Source organism: Canis lupus, chromosome 9, assembly GCF_011100685.1.
Source record: "Canis lupus familiaris isolate Mischka breed German Shepherd chromosome 9, alternate assembly UU_Cfam_GSD_1.0, whole genome shotgun sequence".
Lineage (NCBI taxonomy): Eukaryota > Metazoa > Chordata > Mammalia > Carnivora > Canidae > Canis > Canis lupus.
Window position 1 is genome coordinate 14,238,063 of NC_049230.1, and position 21,227 is coordinate 14,259,289.

The 21,227-nt window shown below is 35.5% G+C and overlaps 1 protein-coding gene across 13 annotated transcripts in view; it reads left to right on the plus strand.

The window, feature by feature from the left end:
• BPTF (bromodomain PHD finger transcription factor) overlaps positions 1–21,227 on the plus strand; it is a 154,552-nt gene that overhangs the window by 55,697 nt on the left and 77,628 nt on the right. For 8 of the 13 annotated variants that reach the window (XM_038546828.1, XM_038546826.1, XM_038546831.1 and 5 more), the window contains exons 4-6: positions 2,278–2,484; positions 3,028–3,216; positions 18,123–18,311. In XM_038546828.1, the coding sequence (XP_038402756.1) occupies positions 2,278–2,484; positions 3,028–3,216; positions 18,123–18,311 (585 nt within the window). The remainder of the gene's footprint in view (positions 1–2,277; positions 2,485–3,027; positions 3,217–18,122; positions 18,312–21,227) is intronic. The other 5 variants (XM_038546835.1, XM_038546838.1, XM_038546827.1 and 2 more) reach the window with 4 other exon arrangements.

The window sequence follows — 21,227 nt, forward strand, 5'->3', positions numbered from 1 at the left end:
ACCATAGGTAAGGTAATTGAAATAAAAGCCATAGGTACAAAGATATGAGGAAATATGTACAAAAGAATCCTGGGATGAGTTGGATGATAAGGAGGACAGAAAGCTGGCACGCCTGGGTGGCTCAGTGGTTGAGTGTCTCCCTTTGGCTCAGGGTGTGATCCTGGGTCTGAGGATCGAGTCCTGCGTGGGACTCCCTGCGAGGACCCTCCTTCTCCCTCTGCCTGTGTCTTCTGCCTCTCTCTCTGACTCTCATGGATAAATAAAATCTTAAAAAAAAAAAAAAAAAAAAAAAGACAGAAAGCAAGCTATTTGGAATTTCTTCCTTTTTTTTTTTTTTTAAAGATTTTATTTATTTATTCATGACAGACACACACACACACACACACAGAGGCAGAGACACAGGCAGAGGGGGGAAGCAGGCTTTATTCAGGGAGCCTGACATGGGACTCGATTCCGGGTCTCCAGGATCACACCCGAGGCTGAAGGCGGTGCTAAACCGCTGGGCCACCGGGGCTGCCCTGGAATTTCTTCCATATGAGATTGTCTTGTTGCTATCTTAGAAGTTCATATAATCATTGGCTCTGAATTCTTCTAGCAATTAGGAATGGAGAAGCTGGGCAGCCCCGGTGGCCCAGTGATTTAGTGCCGCCTTCAGCCCAGGGCATGATCCTGGAGACCCGGGATCGAGTCCCACATTGGGTTCCCAGCACGGAGCCTGCTTCTCTCTCTCTCTCTCTTTCTCTCTGTCATAAATAAATAAAAAGAAAAGAAAAAAGGAGTAGAGAAGGTGAGTGAGTGTAAGGAATTAACTCCAGCCGGCTCAAATGTAATTATTTTAACAGAAAGATCAGTGTTTTCCAATGATGACTTCACAAGGTTTTTATAATCCTAGGAAACATTCTAGAGATCTACAATTTAAGAAATGCAGGTATAGAAAATTTAAACAAAGGAAATGTAAATAAGGAAATTCAAAAATAAAAAAATACCATGATACGTGGCATTAAAAATTGTTTCTTCTTGTTTACAAACATTGTACTCTAGTTGGTAAATTTATTTCTCATGGGGTGCAGTTTAGCAATTCTGAAATTACTATGTATACTAAGGGTGACCAAATAAATAGATATAGATAATGAGAACCAGATTTCTCTTGTTAGAAGTTATGAAGAAGCAAAGGGGCAATGCTTGAATGAACCACACCAACCACCACACATACATAGATAGATAGAGAAATAATATTGATGTATACATACACAGATGTTAGTATACATATACATAACGTTTTCTAGCTGTTGGCTGAGAGGGTATAGAAATAGTGAAACCCTAATAGTGACAAGTATACCTAGAGTCCAAATCATGTCTTCTAAGTATCATTCTCCAAAAAAAAAAAAGAATGGAGACTCCTTACAGAGATGGTAGATTCTAGGATTGGGTCAGGGAAAATATGAGGTGAGCCTGGGGCATCTCGTAGTGCTAGAAAGTAAGGAAATGCTAAATGAATGAAGGAATGAACAAATGAATGACCGAAGTGTGTTCAAAGAATACAGGCTTCATTTGAAGAACCCCCTAGTGGCCAAAGCTGGCACAAATTGGAGCAACAAAATAAAAAATGATAGTATTGGATCAAAACCCAAAGAATGCCATTAATATCTAAGAGTCTGTATTGATATGCCTTGTGTTCTACATCATGCTATAGTATCACTCTACCCAAATTGAAAGAGGATTAGAGCCCTTAGGGATTTATTGACTGTCAAAATAGTTATGGGACTTCAGAGAGAAATGTTTTTTCTAAATGGGACTTTGTTTTCTCATTTTACAGTGGAATTGTATGGTAATAGCTTGCCTCTGGTAAGCCTAATAAACAGCTAAATCAAGTCAGATGTGCATTGGGTCATGGATACCTCGGTTTTGACCACTGTACCAAACTGCCTAGACTGTGGGTCTATGCAGCTTATAGTTTTCCTTGTATGATAGAAGAGATGACAGTAATCTCTATCAAATATCAATTTCAAAAGTTAGACTAATATTCTTTTTTTATTTTTTTAATTTTCTTTTTTTTTAAAAAGAAAGTAGTCATAATTACCATGTATCTTCTAGAAGTGAAGATAAACAAATTGGTTGAGTTCTGTAAGCATTAACATTGTATTGGTAATCTTAATCCTTATTTCATAGTTCTACTGTTTTAACATATTCAATAACTTGTATTGAAACTCTTAAGTGGGTTTGTAGTACTTATATTTTGGGTACATATGGAAACAAAATTTTTTGTTTTTATTATAGAAGAAATTTTGGAATCCATAAGAGCCAAAAAAGGAGACATTGATATTGTTAAAAGCCCAGAAGAAATAGAAAAGGACAAGAATGAGACAGAGAATAATAACTCCAAAGATGTTGAGAAAAGCAGAGAGGAGTTTGAAGACCAGTCCCTTGAAAAAGACAGTGACGACAAAACACCAGATGATGATCCTGAGCAAGAAAAATCTGAGGGTAAAAAAATTACTTGGCTAGAAAGTAATATTTAATTAGTGTTATTTATGAGAACTTCAGTTTTACTTTCAAAATGAAAATGAATCTCTTTATTACTAATATCTATTTAATTTTATATTTCTAAAGAAAACAGGGTATCTTTTCCCCTTGTAATGTATATAATCATTGTAATGATTTTTATGTATTGCTGGATTTGCTATAATATGCCCATATCTCTATTTATACTTCCTAATAAGGTGCCAATTCCCTGTGAGATTTGCTGGTGAAATATCACTATTTTTATACCAGAATATACACTTTTGTATGTGATATGTTCATTTTTATATTAATTACTTAACCATTCTTAATATTTTAAATATTCTTAAATACTCTTTGGATTACTTACTGCAAAAATATCCCAGGTTCTAATTGCTTCAAAATGGCCATCAAATAAAAGCAGGTTTTCTTGGTGATCATTTTTTTAGTAGTTGATTGAATATGGCCATTTGTCCTAAAGCAATTTAAAAGGATATCTTTAAAGTTTTGTTGTGCATTTTACTGTAGAGCCAACAGAAGTTGGGGATAAAGGTAACTCTGTGTCAGCAAATCTTGGCGACAACACAACAAATGCTTCTTCAGAAGAAACTAGTCCCTCTGAAGGGAGGAGTCCCGTGGGGTGTCTCTCAGAAACCCACGATAGCAGCAACATGGCAGAGAAGAAGGTGGCATCTGAGCTCCCCCAGGATGTGCCAGGTACAGAGGGCAGTGTATCAATGCCTCTGTAATGGGGGGAGTCCTTCCCTTTTGTAGTAAAAGCTGAATGTCACCTAAAATTTTAAAGTATGTGTTCATTCATGCTGCTTGCTTACATAAGTGCCATCCCTGATTGCTAAATTGTCACCTAACATTTGGAGTTTGACACATGTTCTTGCAGTTAGTGCTTGAAACTCATCATAATCTCTTCATGCTTTTTAAAGTTCATTTAGCTGGTGTTGACTAATAGACTTATTTGTATAGTTTATCATCAGATCATAGTGGCAAATGTTTGGGTTTTAAGTACTTACATACTAATAGCTCATTGTTGAATGATTTGACCATTCCAATTCTGTATGTACTAACAAATTAATTTATGTTTGCATGTGCTCGTGTAGTTTTTTTAAACATTTCAAACCATAATGTTATGATAGAAAACCATTGTTACAAAACTTATTTTTGCAAGATACATTTTGACATAAAAATGTAAGTTAAACAATAATTCATATTTTAAGTTTTTTAAAATTAAAATTATACTTGAAGTAAGTTATATCACACAAAAAATGTCATTATGCCTTTTGCTTTTTCTCTTTTAAATGAAAAAGAATTTTTTTTTATTGGAGCAAACTAGAAATTTAGATGAGCAAAACAAAATAAACACTGGTAATCCCACCACAAATCAAGAATTGTAGCCAATACTTTGATGGAAATTTTTAACAGTTTTTTTCTCTATATTAGAAGAATATCACATATTTTCCAACTTGTGGTACTGTCATTGTTACGTTGTATACTGGGGATTTGATTCTAAGATGTTGGGAAGAAGACAGCATTAGTTAGTAGTTGGAACACTTGATTCTAGATCTGCTTCTGCCATTAGGTTTAAGTCATATTTAATCTTCCTGTTTTATAACTTGAAGGATTTTCATGACCAACAGTTCTCATGTGACTACTTTCAACTGAGTGCTTATAAACAGTGAACTATTGCTGAAAACACCAGTATGACATTAGATTACATGCAGAGATATATGTATAGGGTCCAAAAAAAATCACAATAAGTTCACCATATATTGTACTTATGAGAAATTGGCTATTAAGATGAAGAAAAGTCTGGAAGCAGTGTTATCTGGTGAAATAAATAAAGATAAATTTTTGATCCTAGAAAAGAATAGACTTGGTATCAAGAGGAAGCTAGGTTGGAAATAATCTAATGGTCCTCTGAGAGGTTGGCCAGGGTACTCGACTTCTCTTTGAAATGTAGGATATTATGTCAAATAAGTAGAAATCATAGTATAGAGTCTTTTGAGTGAATATTAACTACTTCCTTAAAAGTAGTAATGTTGATATCTATCTGACCTATCAGAGATAATTTCAGCAAGAGTCCTTTATTGAGTAGACTGGAGATTCAGAGATCTATAATTCAGTATAATTCTATGGTTAGATCTCTGGGTCCTGTCCAATTAAGATATTGCATTATTATGATTTTAACATCTTCATGAGCCAGAATTTGAAAGTAGAGTACTAGACCCCCAAAAAAAGGTGAACAAAATTCCATTTTTATTGGAGTTATGATTACATCCTTAGTACGTACTTCTTAAAATGTTTTTTGTGCTTTTAGATTGATTGATGTTTAATGTAAACCTCAGTCTTACTAGTGGGTTTATATAGTGGTTGGTTGTTTGGTTTTTAAACCAAACACAGTAGAATAACAACTATGCACAGATTTTAGCAGACATTTACTTTTTAGGTTATTTATTACCGGTTTATTAATATCTCTGAGATGTTTGTTCTTTTGTTATTAGAATAGTTTAAGGGAGAAACTCTTACCTTTGTATCTGACATACACTTTTAAAGGATCCCAAATGAAATAATATGTATAAAAGACTTAGGGTGGACCTGACATGTTGACTCCTTAGTAAATGTTGGATAGTATTGTTCTTGCTGTATTCAGTCCAGTCTTTGAAAGAGTGAGAGAAAGTCTAGCAAATAAAAAATAATAAAGTAGGTGAGTTGTATTATACATTTACTGATTCAGTAGTAATTAACATAATACTTGGAAGTGAGATCTTTTGTATTTAAGCTTTGTATTCAACTGGTAGTTTTTTAAATTTTTTTTTCAACTGGTTTTTTAAATGTGTAAGTCACGAAAAATTGATTTAGATGAGAACCTGAACAAGAAGTGTTAAGAAAGCTAGGATGGGAGGAAATAGCAATTATTAGTAGCTGTATCAGAGTGGATGGGGTTCATTAGCAGGATCAGAATGCCAAATAGCTGAAGATGCTATAAACTCAGAACCTGACCATTTAATAAATCATAATTCTCTTGTTGACTACAAAATGAAATCAAACCTAGAAACCTGATAGTCTCATACTTGTTTCCAAAACAATATGAATAGCATTTTTAAAGACACATATTAAACATATCATACCAGTTTTTAAAGAGGAGTTTGGTACACTTGAAATAGATCCTTCATTGTAAAACTTAGAACACTAGTGGGAATATATCAGTGACCGAAATAGACAAAATCAAGGTCCTTGAGAACTTTATTTTCTATTGGGCGGTAGCCAGGCCTAACAGTAGAGCCCTGACCCTCAGAGAAGACTGTAATATGTCTCTGCTTCCTTCTGTTTCTGTCTCTTTCTCTCTGCATTCATTTATTCAACAAATATTTATTGAGTATTTAAAATGGTGCCTGGCAGTGTGCTGGGTACTGTGTGGTATCCCTGAACCACTCTCTGTTATCACTCGTGTCATTCTGTGGTCACTAGATGAGATATGGTATTAGAGGAACTGGAGAAGGGGTATTATTCTAGGTAGATGAAAAACAATAACTGTGATAGAAGGCTACTCACTGGTTTTCTTTTCTAAACCTTCAGAATATATTTAGACACCTAATTTAATGACTCAAGCTTATCAGTAGAAGACAGATTGGGAAGCATTTGGTATGAACAGATGTTTTTTAATAAAGTTTTTCATTAAAGTATAACATAAGGTAAAGTCATAGTTATTAAGTAAAAGCTTGGTAGAGCACACCTGTATAACCACATCATGCCCCCTCTTAGCCACCATTGCTCCTACCCCAACAAAAGGCATTTACTATCTTGACTTCTATAACCATCAATTAGGATTGCCTTTAAAAAAGATAATAAATAGTACCATACAGTATGTGCTTTTTGATGTCCAATTTTTCTTACCTGAGCAATATATGAGAGCCATCTAAATGTTGCTTGTGATGGTAATGCATTTTGTTTTATTGCAGTATGATATTTTATTATATATGTATATAATAGATTAATTATTAATTAGTCATTTTCTATGTTGATTGGCATTTGAATGGTTTCCAGTTTGGGACTATTGCGAATGATGCTACTATGAATGTTCTTTTACATGTTTTTTTAATGCTCCTGTAGGTACATTTCTAGGGATATAAATCTAGTTGTGGACTTCCTGGGTCATTCAATTTGTGTATGCCCATCTTTAACAGATATGTGTAGTTTTCTAGAATGGTTGTACAAGTTTATATTTCATCAGTAGTCTGTAAGAGTTCTAGCTCCTCTGCATTCTTGCTAATAACACTTGGTATCATCGTCATTCAGTTTTTTCTTTTTCTTTTAGCCATTCTGATGGCATTGTAGGGATATCTTATTGTGGTTTGAACTTGTAGTTCTATGGTTACTAAGGATGCTAAGCACTTTTTCGTGTGTATGTGTGTCTGTGCATATATTTGTTAAATATATGTATATATAGGAAACTTAGTTACCTTTTTTTGTAAATTACCTGTCAGTTCCTTTGTGTTCTCTTATGTGGTAAGAGATGTGGTTTGTTATTATTATTATTTTTTAATATTTATTTATTCATTCATTCATTCATTCATTCAGAGAGAGAGAGAGAGGCAGAGACACAGGCAGAGGGAAAAGCAGGCTCCATGCAGGGAGCCCGATGTGGGACTCGGTCCCGGGTCTCCGGGATCACACCCTGGGCTGAAGGCGGCGCTAAACTGCTGAGCCACCCGGGCTGCCCTATTTTCATTCTTATATACTGTTGCATCCAGTTTATTAATGTTTTGTTTAGGAGTTTGGATTAATGCGTGAGATTGGCTTGTAATTTTCTTTTTCTAATAATGTCCATGTCAGGCTTTGGTGTTTAGATTATACGAGCCTCATAAAACAAGTTGGGACAAGTTCCCACTTTTCCTGTTTTCTGCAGAAGTTTCTGTGAGTTATTCTGTGTGTTATTTATTCCTTATATAAAGGCCTCCCCACCCTTCCCAAAGTCACTTGGTCTTGGAATTTTCATTGTGGGAAAGATTAATTTTAGATTTCATTTCTTTGATAGATGGACCCCTTCTTGGCCTTTTGGCTAAGATCAGGTGCATTTCTTTGATGGCTATTCATATTTTCTGTTTTCTTGTGTCAGGTTTAGTAAGTTGCATTTTTCTAATTACCTATTTCACTTAAATTTTATTGGTGTAATGGCATCATATCTTTTGGTATCTGCAGGATCTGTAGTGACGTTTTCTTTTTAAATCCAGAAATTGGTTATCTGTTCTCTCTTCATCTTCTTACAAAGCTGTTAACAAGTTTTATCTTTTTAAAAAATAACTTTTTGCTTTGTTGTTCCTTTTTTATTGTATTTTTCTTCTAGTTTATGTTCATGGCTTTGTTTTTTCTTCTTTTCTTTGCATCTTTGGATTTCTTTCCTGTTCCTGTTTTTTTTTTTTTTTAAACTTTAATGAAGTTTAATTAACACATAAGAGGATGTACATATTAAAGGTATGCCACCAGATAAGTTTGGAGATAAATATGCACTCATGAAACTGTCACCACAATCTATGGTATAAATATATTCATCACTCAGCTTTTTTTCCCCTGGTTTTAAAATTTTTCATTTTTATCATTGTCATTGGTTGCATTTAAAAAAAAAAATAGAGCTCCTCAAAAGAGCATCCTAGTTGACACTAACTATTCTTCTACATTTAGATGAAAATTTTATTTCTCCCCTAACTCCTTAAGATGGGTGCTTTGATGATTTTTAGTTTTTAGTTATTTTTTTCTATTCTGCTGTCAAGGATATAATTTTCCCTTTATGTACTGCTATAGCTGCATCCCACAAACTTTTATATATTGTCTTTGTCATTCAGTTTAAAATATCTTCTGATTTTCATTATGATATAGTTTTCTTTTTAACCCATTCTATTTATCTTTTTTGTTATTGACTTTTAGCTTAACCCACTCTGATCAGAGTAATTGTTGAAGTTTTATGGTTCAGTGTATGGTTAATATTGATAAATGTCTTATGTACACTTGAAGAATATATGTATTTTTAGTTGTTTGGTGTAATATTGGACAATTAATTTTAAAGCTTTCTTTTTAAAAAAAAATTATTTATTTATTCATGAGAGAGACAGAGAGAGAAGCACAGACACAGGCAGAGGGAGAAGCAGGCTCCATGCAGGGAGACCGACGTGGGACTCGATCCCTGGTCTCCAGGATCACACCCTGGGCTGAAGGCGGCGCTAAACCGCTGAGCCACCCGGACTGCCCAATTTTAAAGCTTTCAAATCTGTATCCTTGCTATGTTTTTTTTTTCTTCTTCTCTGTAGCTATTTTAAAATTATTATTATTATTATTATTAAGATTTTATTTATTTATTCATGAGAGACACACAGAGAGAGGCACAGAGACACAGGCAGAGGGAGAAGCAGGTTCCACACAGGGACCCGATGTGGGACTCAATCCCGGTTCCCCAGGATCACACCCTGGGCGGAAGGCGGCGCTAAACCACTGAGCCACCCAGGCTGCCCTTTAAAATTATTTTTAACTATTTACTGTGGAGTTGCCTTTCTCTCTCTCTTTTTTTTTTTAATTTTTTGCATTAAATAGTTTGAGACTGTGTAATTAGGTGGACATAATATTTATATTTCTTATTGAATTAACTTTATCATTATCAAATATCCTTTTAAATTTTTTTTAAGACTCATTTAATAGGGCAAGCCCCCATGGCGAGTCCCATGTCAGGCTCTCTGTATGATGCCTGCTTCTCCCTCTGTCTGTGTCTCTGCCCCTCTCTCTCTCTCTGTCTCTATGAATAAATAAATAAAATCTTAAAAAAAAAAAAGACTCATTTAATAAATGAGAACATGCACATAAGTGGGAGGAGGGGCAGAGGGAGCATATTCCTTGCTAAGAGTGGAGCCTGATGCAGGGCTCAATCTCACAACCCTGAGATCATGAACTGAGCCGAAATCAAGAGTTGGATGCTCAACTCACTGAGCCACCTCATCACCCCGTTAAGATGTTCTTTATTTTTAATAACATTTGTAAACCACAATAGCTTGCTTTTGATTACTGTTTGTTTTGTGTATCTTTTCTAGAATAGGAAGGTTGTATTTTTTTTATTTAGAATTAGAAGAATTTAGAATTTCTTCATCCAGAATATTTTTAGAAATAAATCTACTTTCAGGGCACCATGGTGGCTCATTTAGTTGAGCATCTGCCTTCAACTCAGTTTGTGATCTTGGGGTCCTGGATTGAAGCCCGACATTGGGCTCCCTGCTCAGCGGGGAATCTGCTTCTCCTTCTCCATCTGCACCTCCCCTCACCCATGTGCTCTCTCAGATAAATAAAATCTTAAGAAAAAAGAAATAAATTTACTTTCAGATTTCTTTAGAGGTAAATGTGTATTGGGGCACCTGGCTGGCTCAGTCAGTGGAGAGTGTAACTCTTGATCTTGGGATTGTGAGTTCAAGCCCTGTGTTGGGTGTAGAGATTATTTAAAAATTAAAACAATTGGGATCCCTGGGTGGCTCAGTGGTTTAGTGCATGCCTTTGGCCCAGGGTGTGAATCCTGGAGACCTGGGATCACGTCCCACATTGGGCTCTCTGCATGGAGCCTGCTTCTCCCTCTACCTGTGTCTCTGCCTGTGTCTCTGCCTCTCATGAATAAATAAATCTTAAAAAAAAAAAAAAAATTAGGACAGCCCAGGTGGTTCAACGGTTTAGCGCCTGCCTTGGATCCAGGGCATGATCCTGGAGACCTGGAGACCCAGGATCGAGTCCCATGTCGGGCTCCCTGCATGGAGCCTGCTTCTCTCTCTGCTTCTCCCTCTGCGTCTCTCATGAATAAATAAATAAAATCTTAAAAAAAATTAAAACAATCTTCAAAAGAAAAGAAGTAATAAATGTATATTATTTCAAGCTATATCTTGACATAAAGTCTTGTCAGAGAGCACCGTCATTTTTATGTAATATAATAAATGATATTATGCAAAAGAAAAATTACAAACTTAAGTTCTAAAAATCTATGGGAGTGAGAACATGAGAAAAATGGGCAGATTTCATGATTTCATGTTGGATATAATCAGTAATCAGAAAGATTCTGAGTGGCAAATATTGAAGATTAAGCTGAAAAGTTGGCCCATATTTTAGGCAAGGTTAGTAGCCATCATTTTAAAAAAATTAATCTTTTAATATACCTAGTCCTTAGATTTTTTTCTTGCATATGTGTTCCAGACATTTCACTTTGGTTCATAGAAATGGTTATGTTTCCAAAAACAACCCCATGTGGCAAGTGTGCTGTTTAGTATGACTTCTTTGTAGTTAACAAAAGTCTCTCAATTTCAGAATTACACTTTTGTTCTGGATTTTAGATTAGAAACTTTTTGTACCAGAATGTCGAGTTGTAAATTTAGAAGTGGAGAGGACACATGACTTTCTAGCATCTTAAAGTCAAACCCATTATTGAGAATTTGTATTCCAACATAATGCAGACAGCATTGTTTTAAGTTAATGCCTGCAGATTTAATGCCTGGAATCAGTAATAGATAAAACTGGCTTTTTTCTTTTCTTTTCTTTTCTTTTCTTTTCTTTTCTTTTCTTTTCTTTTCTTTTCTTTTCTTTTCTTTTCTTTCTTTTCTTTTTTCTCTTCTCTTCTCTTCTCTCTTCTCTCTTCTCTCTTCTCTCTTCTCTCTTCTCTCTTCTCTTTTCTCTTTTCTCTTTTCTCTCTCTTTTTTTTTTCCTGGAGACCCGGGATTCAGTCCCATGCTGGGCTCCCTGAATGTAGCCTGCTTCTCACTCTGCCTATGTCTCTGCCTCTCTCTCTCTTTCTCTCTCTGTGTCTGTCATGAACTGGCTTTATTTCTATAACTATAATTGCTTTGAAAATGTTTCCATGGACATACTGAAACCTCTTAACAGCTATAAAGTTGAACTAAAAGAACATACTGATTTAACCTGTTTCTAAACTTTTTGGGATAATGACATCTTAAAAGATAGGCACTTTAGTTTTGAATTTAATTATAAGGAAAATCCAGTGGTGGTGCCTGGGTGGCCCAGTCAGTTAAGTGTCATGCCTTCAGCTCATCACATCATGATCTCAGGATCCTGGGATTGAGCCCCAAATCTGGCTCCCTTATCAGCAGGGAGCCTGTTTCTCCCCCTGCTTGTGCACTCTCTCTCTCTATGTCAAATAAATAAATAATATCTTGAAACAAAAAGCAATTGAAGATCAAGATCTATATGTAATTTTGGTTTGAGAGATGACTATAAAACCTATCCTATTTTTACTCGTTTACAGTGTTTTTCGTGTCTAATGAAAAATAGTATTGTAAATACCAAAACTTATAATATTTGCCTTAGGGCTAGAACATTTGGACTTTGAGCAATAAAATGTACATGTTGATAGGTGATACCTTCTTGGTGGTGTTTTGTTTTTTGTTTTTAAGATTTTATTTATTCATATGAGAGGCAGAGACATGGGTAGAGGGAGAAGCAGACTCCCTGAGGGCAGCCTGATGTGAGACTCTATCTCAGGACCCTGAGATCAAGACCTGAGCCAAAAGCAGACACTCAACCACTAAGCCACCCAGGTGCCCCCCTTGGTGTTTTAAAGCAGATGCTAAAAAAAATAAAAATAAAAAAAAAAATAAAGCAGATGCTTCAGATTTCCTTAATCTATAGCCAAATGAAATAAAGAAGTGAAGAGTTCTAGAACAGTTACTTATTCATTCATTCGAGACACACACACAGAGGCAGAGACACGGGCGAGGGGGAAGCAGTCTCCTCCCAGGGAAGCCGATGTGGGACTCAATCCCAGGACCCCGGGATCACGACCTGAGCCAAAGGCAGATGCTCAACTACTGAGCCACCCAGGCATCCCTAGAAAAGTTATTTAAAGTTTCTTTGCTTGTTTATTTCTTATAGTAATCTTTACACCCAATATGGGGCTCAGACCCACAACCCCAAGGTCAAGAGTCAGATGCTCTTCTGACTGAGCTAGCCAGGCAACCCTAGAACAATTATTAATAACAAAAAAACTGGAGCACTGAGTGGCTCAGGCAATTAAACATTGAACTCTGGATCTCAGCTCAGGTCTTGGTCTTAGGGTCATGATTTCAAGCTCTGCGTTGGGCTCTATGCTGGGCGTTGAGCCTACTTAAAAAAAAAAAAACAAAAAACAACCCAAATCAGCATTCTAAATTGAAATGAAATGGAGGAAAAACACTTTTCTACTTAAGACAGATTAACTTTGGACAAACAAAAAAGCTATATTTTATGAGTTTGTGATGGTCCTAAGCTTATCACCTTGAAAGTTTAAATGGATGGAATCTGAGCTAAGTTTGCTTTCAGTGGGTTATTGGCTTTTTTGTATGAGAATACCTGGTAAGGGATTGATTGCCTATTCTTGTGTGAAGTACCATTATATCCCTAATAGCAGAAAAAAACTTCTCTAAAGTATTTTAAGATGTGTATAGTCAATCTCTTAAGTTCTTTTTTTTTTATCTCTTAAGTTCTTATCCCAGATTATTTTTTCTTTTTTTCTTAAGATTTTATTTATTGATTAGCGAGAGAGAATTAGCAGTGGGGAGGGGCAGAGGGAGGGGGGAGGGAGAGGGCAAGTGATAGAAGCAGACTTCCTGCTGAGCAGGAAACCTGCCTGCTGAGCAGGAAACCTGACTTCTGTCCTAGGATCCTGGGATCATGACCAGAGCCAAAGGCAGACACAGGAGATTCCCCCCCCCCCCCCGCCCCCCGAATTATTTTCTTGGTTAAAACCATACTTGGAGTATATTATGTGCAAAAATGTTTTTGTGGGCTGAGCTAGTTTAATCACTTTTTTTATTCTATGAGAAAATGCACTCTGAGCTCATAAAGGAGGGAATATATTTATATATTGCTTCATTATTTGAGAAGATGATATTTAGGCCATTATAAATTAGGACTACTACACTTTACAAATCTAGATCTTACAGCTGTGAAAAGAATGGTTAGTGAAGAATTTGGTATTATTTTGAGAGACTTCTCTTGTTCCAAATTTTTCTGAGTTAGTTGATTGTATACTGGCTTGTAGCTAGCAGATGTTAAATTTGGCATTTTGAAATCCTTCATATAAATTTTTTTTACTATAAACATTTTGAAACATACATAAAAATTAAGAGAATAATATTATGACAATACCGACATTGCTATATGTCTATCACTTATATAAAAAAATTATCAAGATTTTGTCATACTTGCTTCACCCATGATTTTTTTTAACTGGTTACTTTTTTCTTTTTCTTTTTCTTTTTCTTTTTTTTTTTTTTGCTCAAAAAAATGTTTTAATCTTTGACCCTAGATGTACATTGTTAGATAAATCACCATCCTTAGTTGACTATATTCATCACTGGTCATTGGATAGTCCCCCTTAATTTTTTTTTTTTTTTTTTTTTATGATAGTCACACAGAGAGAGAGAGAGAGAGAGAGGCAGAGACACAGGCAGAGGGAGAAGCAGGCTCCATGCACCGGGAGCCCGACGTGGGATTTGATCCTGAGTCTCCAGGACCTTGCCCTGGGCCAAAGGCAGGCGCTAAACCGCTGCGCCACCCAGGGATCCCCCCCTTAATTTATTCATTCAGTTTTTTTATAAGACTTTATTTATTCATGAGAGAGAGAGAGAGGCAGAGACACAGGCAGAGACACAGGCAGAGGGAGAAGCAGGCTCCATGCAGGGAGCCTGATGTGGGACTTGATCCCCGGTCTCCAGCATCACACTCTGGGCTGCCCTCATTCAGGTTTTAAGTTACTTAATAATGAAAATAAACACCTAGGAACCTGTCACTCCAAACAAAAAGCTAAGTCCTGCTTTGAAACTAACCTACATCTATAATCAACTCCCCAGTCTGATCCTCTGCTTCCCTGTCCCCTACCTGAAGTAGTTGTCACTCTGACTCCTGTGGTTCACTAACATCTTTTGTTTTATAAGGGATACACAGTAGAATCAAGATTGTTGATACTGGAGGTCAAAGTGATTTAACTCACATGCTCTTGCTTCATGGAGTTGACACACATGATTTGCTAAAAACTATATATTTCTTTTTTAGTTGTTTTAAACTTTATTGTAAATGTGTTATGTTAAATATATATTATTAAGTATATTGTATTTATGGAATTTGGTTTTTTCACTTTATATTACATTATTAATATAATGTTACGTATTGCTGGAATTCTTTCATATTAATTGCATTAATTGCATTGTAATATTCTTCGGTGTACAACCCAGTTGTTGTTTTTATCCCCTTTCTTGCTAATATGATTTTGGGTTGTTTCCTACCACATTATTTTACAGTATATCCCAGTATATCCCATTATTTTACAGTATATCCCTTACTCACATCTAAGAAATATGAACATTTTCTTACATAATGACAGTGCAGTTGTCATTTTAATAAAATTGATGTCAGTTCCTTAATATCATCTACTGTTCAGGCAGTTTGAATTTCCTCACTTAAATTTTTCTTTTTTTACATTGTGTTGTATTTTGTATTAACTCCAAATAAGATTCCCATATGATGTGAAATTTGATTTTATGTCTCTTGAGTCTGTTGGTCTAGAGTAGTCTTTTCCCCGACTTTTTTCCTCTGTACACTGATGACTTGTTGAAGAATTGTAGTGTATCCTGCTATAGGACATCCCACATTGAGGATTTGTCTGTTTCCTTCCTTTTAGTGTTCTTTAATTTCTTCTAAAAGCTTGATTCAGTACATTTTTAACTGTTTTTGGTGAGACTATTCCATAAGCTGTGTGCTGGGTACTTCATATGGCGTAGCATCAAAAGGCTCATGATTTCTGTTTAGTCTGCCTTTATAAATGCTGAAATTGATCAGAGTTCAGGTAGTGACATTGTGAAGTTTCCTGTTAACCTTTCATTTCATTGATGATCATTTCAGAATCAGTTGTTTGTGTGATTATAATATAGTGGTTTTTAATTCTTTTTTTCTATATTTGTTTAACTGAAATTCTCCTGTGAAGAATTTTACCTTATTAACTGATGCTGTTTGAATATCTTGGAATGTAGTTAGAGCAGGAATAAATGCTTCATTATTTTTCAGAGTCAGGAGTTGGTATCCACTTATTTTCAGTGGTTCCTGAGTTATGGACTTTTACACAGGGGCATGGCTTTCTCATTTTATGTATCCTTTTGAACTTATGCATCTCTATGTGTTCAATTTGTTTCAGTCAGTTGTAGTTATTCATTTTGCTTATATTGTCCAAGTACCAGCCTGTTCATGTTGACTTTTGAGTCCTTTTACCCTGGTAGTCTTCGATAGCTTTCCCTGCTTTTGCTTATGTATTTACCACACCAGACCTGGAATCAGTCATTCCTCCAAGAACTCCTGGTTCCTTTTAGTGGGGAATGATATTTAGAGACCACAGTCTGGCTGTCATTGCCTGTTGGCTTTTTTGGTATTAGAAAATACGTATTTTTGAAAAGAAAAATACCAGTTCATGTTGACATTTCATCAGATTGAGGATTGCATACTTAGGTTTTTTTGTTTGTTTGTTTGTTGGTTGGTTTTAAACTTGTATCTCTCCCATACATTAAAAGCCTTAGTTCCTAAAAGTGGTAACTTAATTACATATTTACATTGTCCTGATACAGATGTCCATTAATAATAACATATTATTAACGTATGTATTAACATTTTGATGTACATGAATAAGAAATGATTATATATCATAGTAATTTTGTAATATCAATAGCTGACAGTAAGACCACTGAATAGCATTTAAGATTTTTTTATAGTTCTTTATCCTTATGCTGTATTTCCTGGAAGGCCATACAGTCAAAATGCTGTGTTCCAAAGTTGCTTAAAATAATTTTTTTCTCTGTGTGGTTATGCAAACAACTTGATATACAACTAGGTTAATTTGTCTCAGTTTTCAATTTTTAGGGATTGCATTTCTAACTTTAAGTTTTAGAAAAATGTACATTTACATGATTCCAAAATCAACTGTGTAAGTGTATACAGAGAGTTTTCACATCCTTTCCCTCTCTAGGTAATCCTTTCCCTTCCTTCCCTCATAGGTAGCCACATTTGTTAATTTTGGTTATTTTTCCAGTGTTTGAAAAATTTTCATAAATAAAGGGAAAATCTGCATATAAATTTATATTTCTCTCCCCTTCTCACACAAAAGTTAGCATACTATAACTACTATTCTGCTCTTTTTACATTTAATCATTTATGTGTGGATCTGATGATTTCTCCAATCCTTTTTATGGTACATGATATTTCATTGTGTATATCACCTTTTATTCAACCAGTGCCCCATTGATGGACATTTTGTCAGTGGTCTTTTGCCATTATAAATAACACTGCAATGAATAGCTATATAAAAAAGTGATTTAGTATTTTTGCCAATGTGTTTTGGGATAGATTTCTGGACGTGGGATTGGTAGGTTAAGAGCGCATGTGTTTATATTGTCAGTTCCTTTATATACACTTTGGCCCATTTCACTCCTGCTGTATTGTGTGGGGCGGTGCCTATTAACAGTTGCCTCTTTACCTGAGTGTATTGTGAGTCTTGGATTTTTGCCAGCCCAATATGTTTAAAGGCCATTTTCATTTCTTCTGTGATTGCTTATAGGTCTTTTCATTTTTCTATCAGGTTGTTAGGATTTTTTTCTTAAAAAAATGTAGGAGCTCTTTATACCTTTGAGATTGCCTTTGTGATATACCACCAACCACTTTTTAATTTAGGTGATTGATTTAAGACAGAGAGAGAGAGAGAGGCAGAGACATAGGCAGAGGGAGAAGCAGGCTCCATGCAGGGAGCCTGACTTGGGACTTGATCCCAGGCCTCCAGGATCACACCCTCAGGCTAAAGGTGGCGCTAAACCGCTAAGCCACCGGGGCTGCCCTAATTTAGGTGATTTAAAGAATATCTTAGTGACAAAATGAAATCTAGAGGGAAGGGGGCTCTTAATTTCTGAACTATCATGGAAAGATCTAGGCTTTCAGTTCATGGTAGTGTGCATTTTGATACACTTTTAGGAATAGTATACTTAGTGATAACTAATAAATTATTCTCCCCCCCGACACCTATTAAATTATTCTTTAAATTTATAATGACTTTAGCATTACCTTCTAGTTAATTTGGGAGTATTGAATTCAAGCAGAAAAACTTAGAGATAAATAATCCTGTTTAATGCAGTTTCTAATATGTTTGACTACTTTTTTATTTATTTTTTTGTTTTGTTTTTGTTGTTTTTTTGACTACTTTTTTAAAAAGAAAATATAAATTTCAGATTTTGAAGGATTATTTCAAAACCATTTCTAAGTTTTGTGGGCTAGTTATATCACTTTAATTTTCTTCTTCAGCTGTGGGATATCTGAAAGATTGTCTGCCTTATACTAGAAATTAAGATGATAAGAGTCTGAATTAGAATGAGTTAGACTTTTGAGAGGCTTCAAAAATAACTCTAGAATGTTGCTTATTAATCTCAGACATTGCATTCTTCATAGATGAGCAGCTTCTCTTTTTAAACTCTAGCTTTGTAATGCAGTCCTCCATTAAATGTCTTTTCTGACAAAGTAGTTACTTTTCATGTGATTTTTTAATCTAAAAATCAGATATTCTATTTTTCTAGAAGAACCTAACAAGACATGTGACAGCAGTAACACTAGTGCTACCACTACCTCCATCCAGCCTAATCTGGAAAACAGTAACAGCAGCAGTGAACTAAATTCTTCCCAGAGTGAATCTGCTAAGGCAGCTGATGAGCCTGAAAATGGAGAGAGAGAGTCTCATACACCTGTCTCTATTCAAGAAGAGATAGGTAAGAATACACTTCATCCATTAAAGCGAGCTTTTTAATTTTTTTAATTTTTAATTTTTTAAATAAAAGTTTGATGGGGTGGGAAGAATTATATTTTCTTTTTCTTTTTTTTTTTTTTTTTTGACTATAAATAGCACTTGTCATTGTTTTTATTTTAAAAAATGCAAAAGCACACAGGGAAAAATAAATCTTTTTAGTGCCCCTTCCCCAAAGGTAACCACCATCAACAGTTTGGTATGTAATATTTTCTGTCTTTCTCCATGTGGTTACATTAATATATGTATGTTTACCAAAAGGTTTTTTTTTTAATTACTTTTTTTACATAAATGGAATTATTCTGCATGCATTGTTCTGCATCTTGCTTTTTTTCCACTTAGTAATACATGTAGGGGATCTTTTCATGATATGAATTGAATTCATTCGTTTTTGTTTTTTGTTTTTTTGTTTTTGTTTTTGTTAACTGCTGCATGGTACTCCACAGTATGGATGAACAGTAATTTATTTACTATTTCTTTGTTAGTGGACATATAAGCTGTTAACAGTTTTTTTTTTTTTTTTATTACAAATAGTGGTGCTATTTTTTTTGAACACCTTTAGCATATATCTCTGTGTACTTATGCAAGTATTTCTGGCAGTATAGGAACAGTAAGTGAAATTGCTGGGTCAAATGGTAGGTACATTTTTAAAATAGTGATGACTGCTGCTTAGTTGTAGAGTAAAAGGGATTTATACCAATAATTTACATACATATGTAGTTTTTCATACTCTCACCTAAATTCAACATCAGTCTCTTGGAGTTTTGCTAATGATGAAAAGTATTTCATTAAAAAATTTGCATATATCTGCTTACTAATGTAGTTGAGTTTCCCTTTATGTGTTTGTTGAACTTTCAGTGAATTGCTTATTCGTATCTTTTGCTCATTTTTTCCTATTGAGTTTTGATAGTTTTTCTTAATGAGTTTTAGGAATGCTTTTGTATTATGGCTGTTACTTTTGATTTCATGTATATACTTATATAGTAATTGCATGTTTTAACTCTTGTTGTTATCTTGTTACACAGAAATTTTAATATTTTTATATAGTTAAATTTATTAATCTTTTTCTTTAGGGTTTGTCTGGATTTTGTGTCTTACTAAGGAAGATCCTATTCCAAGCATATACATATGTTTTACAGTAATTTCACATAATACTTCTGTAACTTTGTTTTTAATCCTACTGTATAATTTTGTGTATGGTATGAGATGGAGATCTGTTTTAATTAGAACTTGTTTTCAGTTGCAAGCTACCAAACCAGCTTACAGTAGCTTAAGTGAAAAGGCAGATTAACTAGCTCATGTAATTGGGAAGTCCAAACCATCATCAGGCATAACTGGACCCCCAGGTATCAAAGCTTTTCTGTCTTCCTCTCTTTCTCTCCACCTTTTGATGTGCATATGTTTGTGTGTTAATTTCATTCTCTCCTAATACAGACAGGCTTTTTCCAAGTGGCAGGGAAGATGGCATCAGCGGTTTGTATTCATATCTTTCCAAGGTCTGTGGCCCAAAGGCAAGGCCCCTACTCCTGCTCCAAATCAAAAGCCCTTGAGGAAGGAATTTGAGTGGCCTATCTTGGACATATTGTTCCCACCCCTGTGGCCAGGGCAGGCAAGGTATTATAATTGATGGCTCCAGCAAAAGTGTATGATTGGAGTGGGGTAGGAATGGTTTTCAAAGAAAGAGGAATGCTGCAAAGATAGGAAACAAATATCCACAGTTGTACCTTTTGATAGCTCAATACAAACATATTTACTCATTGAAAAATGCTTCTGCCTAACATAATGCAAAGATCTCATTCACAACTGAAGATTTTTTTTCAAAAACTTCCCAAAATTACCTCTGGTAGTTGTAACTGTATTTAGAACTTCTGTGTGTTGTGTATTATCTTTGATTAGGTCTGGATGTAGCTTCTGTCAGTCTCACAGTCCATGAGTCAGATTATGAATTTAACTGCCTGTCACACTTGTTATCCCGATAGTGGAGGATGTTCTATGATACATCTGGCTGCCCTTGGTTTTTTGGGAGGATGGCTGTGGATGAGTCGTGAGAAATATATGAGAAGACCTCCTCTGGAGGCCATTCTCTTTAGCAGCCTAGTCCTTGCAGACCTACTCTCTGCAGTTGTCAGGAATGGGTTGCTGGGGATTGCTGTAGGTTTGAATGATCATCTGTCCCAGCTTGGCAGGTTTGGGCTTTTTTTCTGGCAGTAGCACTCCCTCACAGATTGCCTGGGTACCCAGCCTAGTACCTAATACCCTGAAACTCTGCTCAGGGCCTCTGAAGGTAGAGCCCCTTACTTGCTCAGTTAGTCTGCTTCGTACACCCAGTTCTCTAGCCTTCAAAGGAATAAAGTCCTGCAGAATTCTGCCTCCTGCCGTCCTTAGATCTCCAGAGGCTGGGGGAAAGCAGCTCTGTCCTCTTCCTCTGGGCTAGCACTGATTCACTCCTTTATAATAGGAGGAATGTGGCCTTTGGGCAGGAGGTGTTAGAGAAGCCTTGTTCCCGTTCTCTACTCTTTTAAGTCTTACCCCTGGGATGAATTTTCTGTCTCCTTTCCCATATTTCCTTATTTGCAATGTCAGGGTGCCTAACTGGCTCTGTTGGAAGAGCATGGGACTCTTGATCTCTAGGTGGTGAGTTCAAGCCCCACTTTGAAGGTAGAGATTACGTAAATAAATAAACTTAAAAAAAAAAAACAAAACAAAACCACCTTTGCAAATGTTCAAAGGATTGACTCTTAGCTCTAAATTGTAGAGCTTCCTTTAAGAAGCACTGTGCCTTCCCTTCTTGCTTTTAGGAAGTCCAGCCAAGATCAGATGCTATTTTAAAAGTCTTTATTATAGGACCATATAGGTGGTTCCAGAAAGTAGCCACCATCGT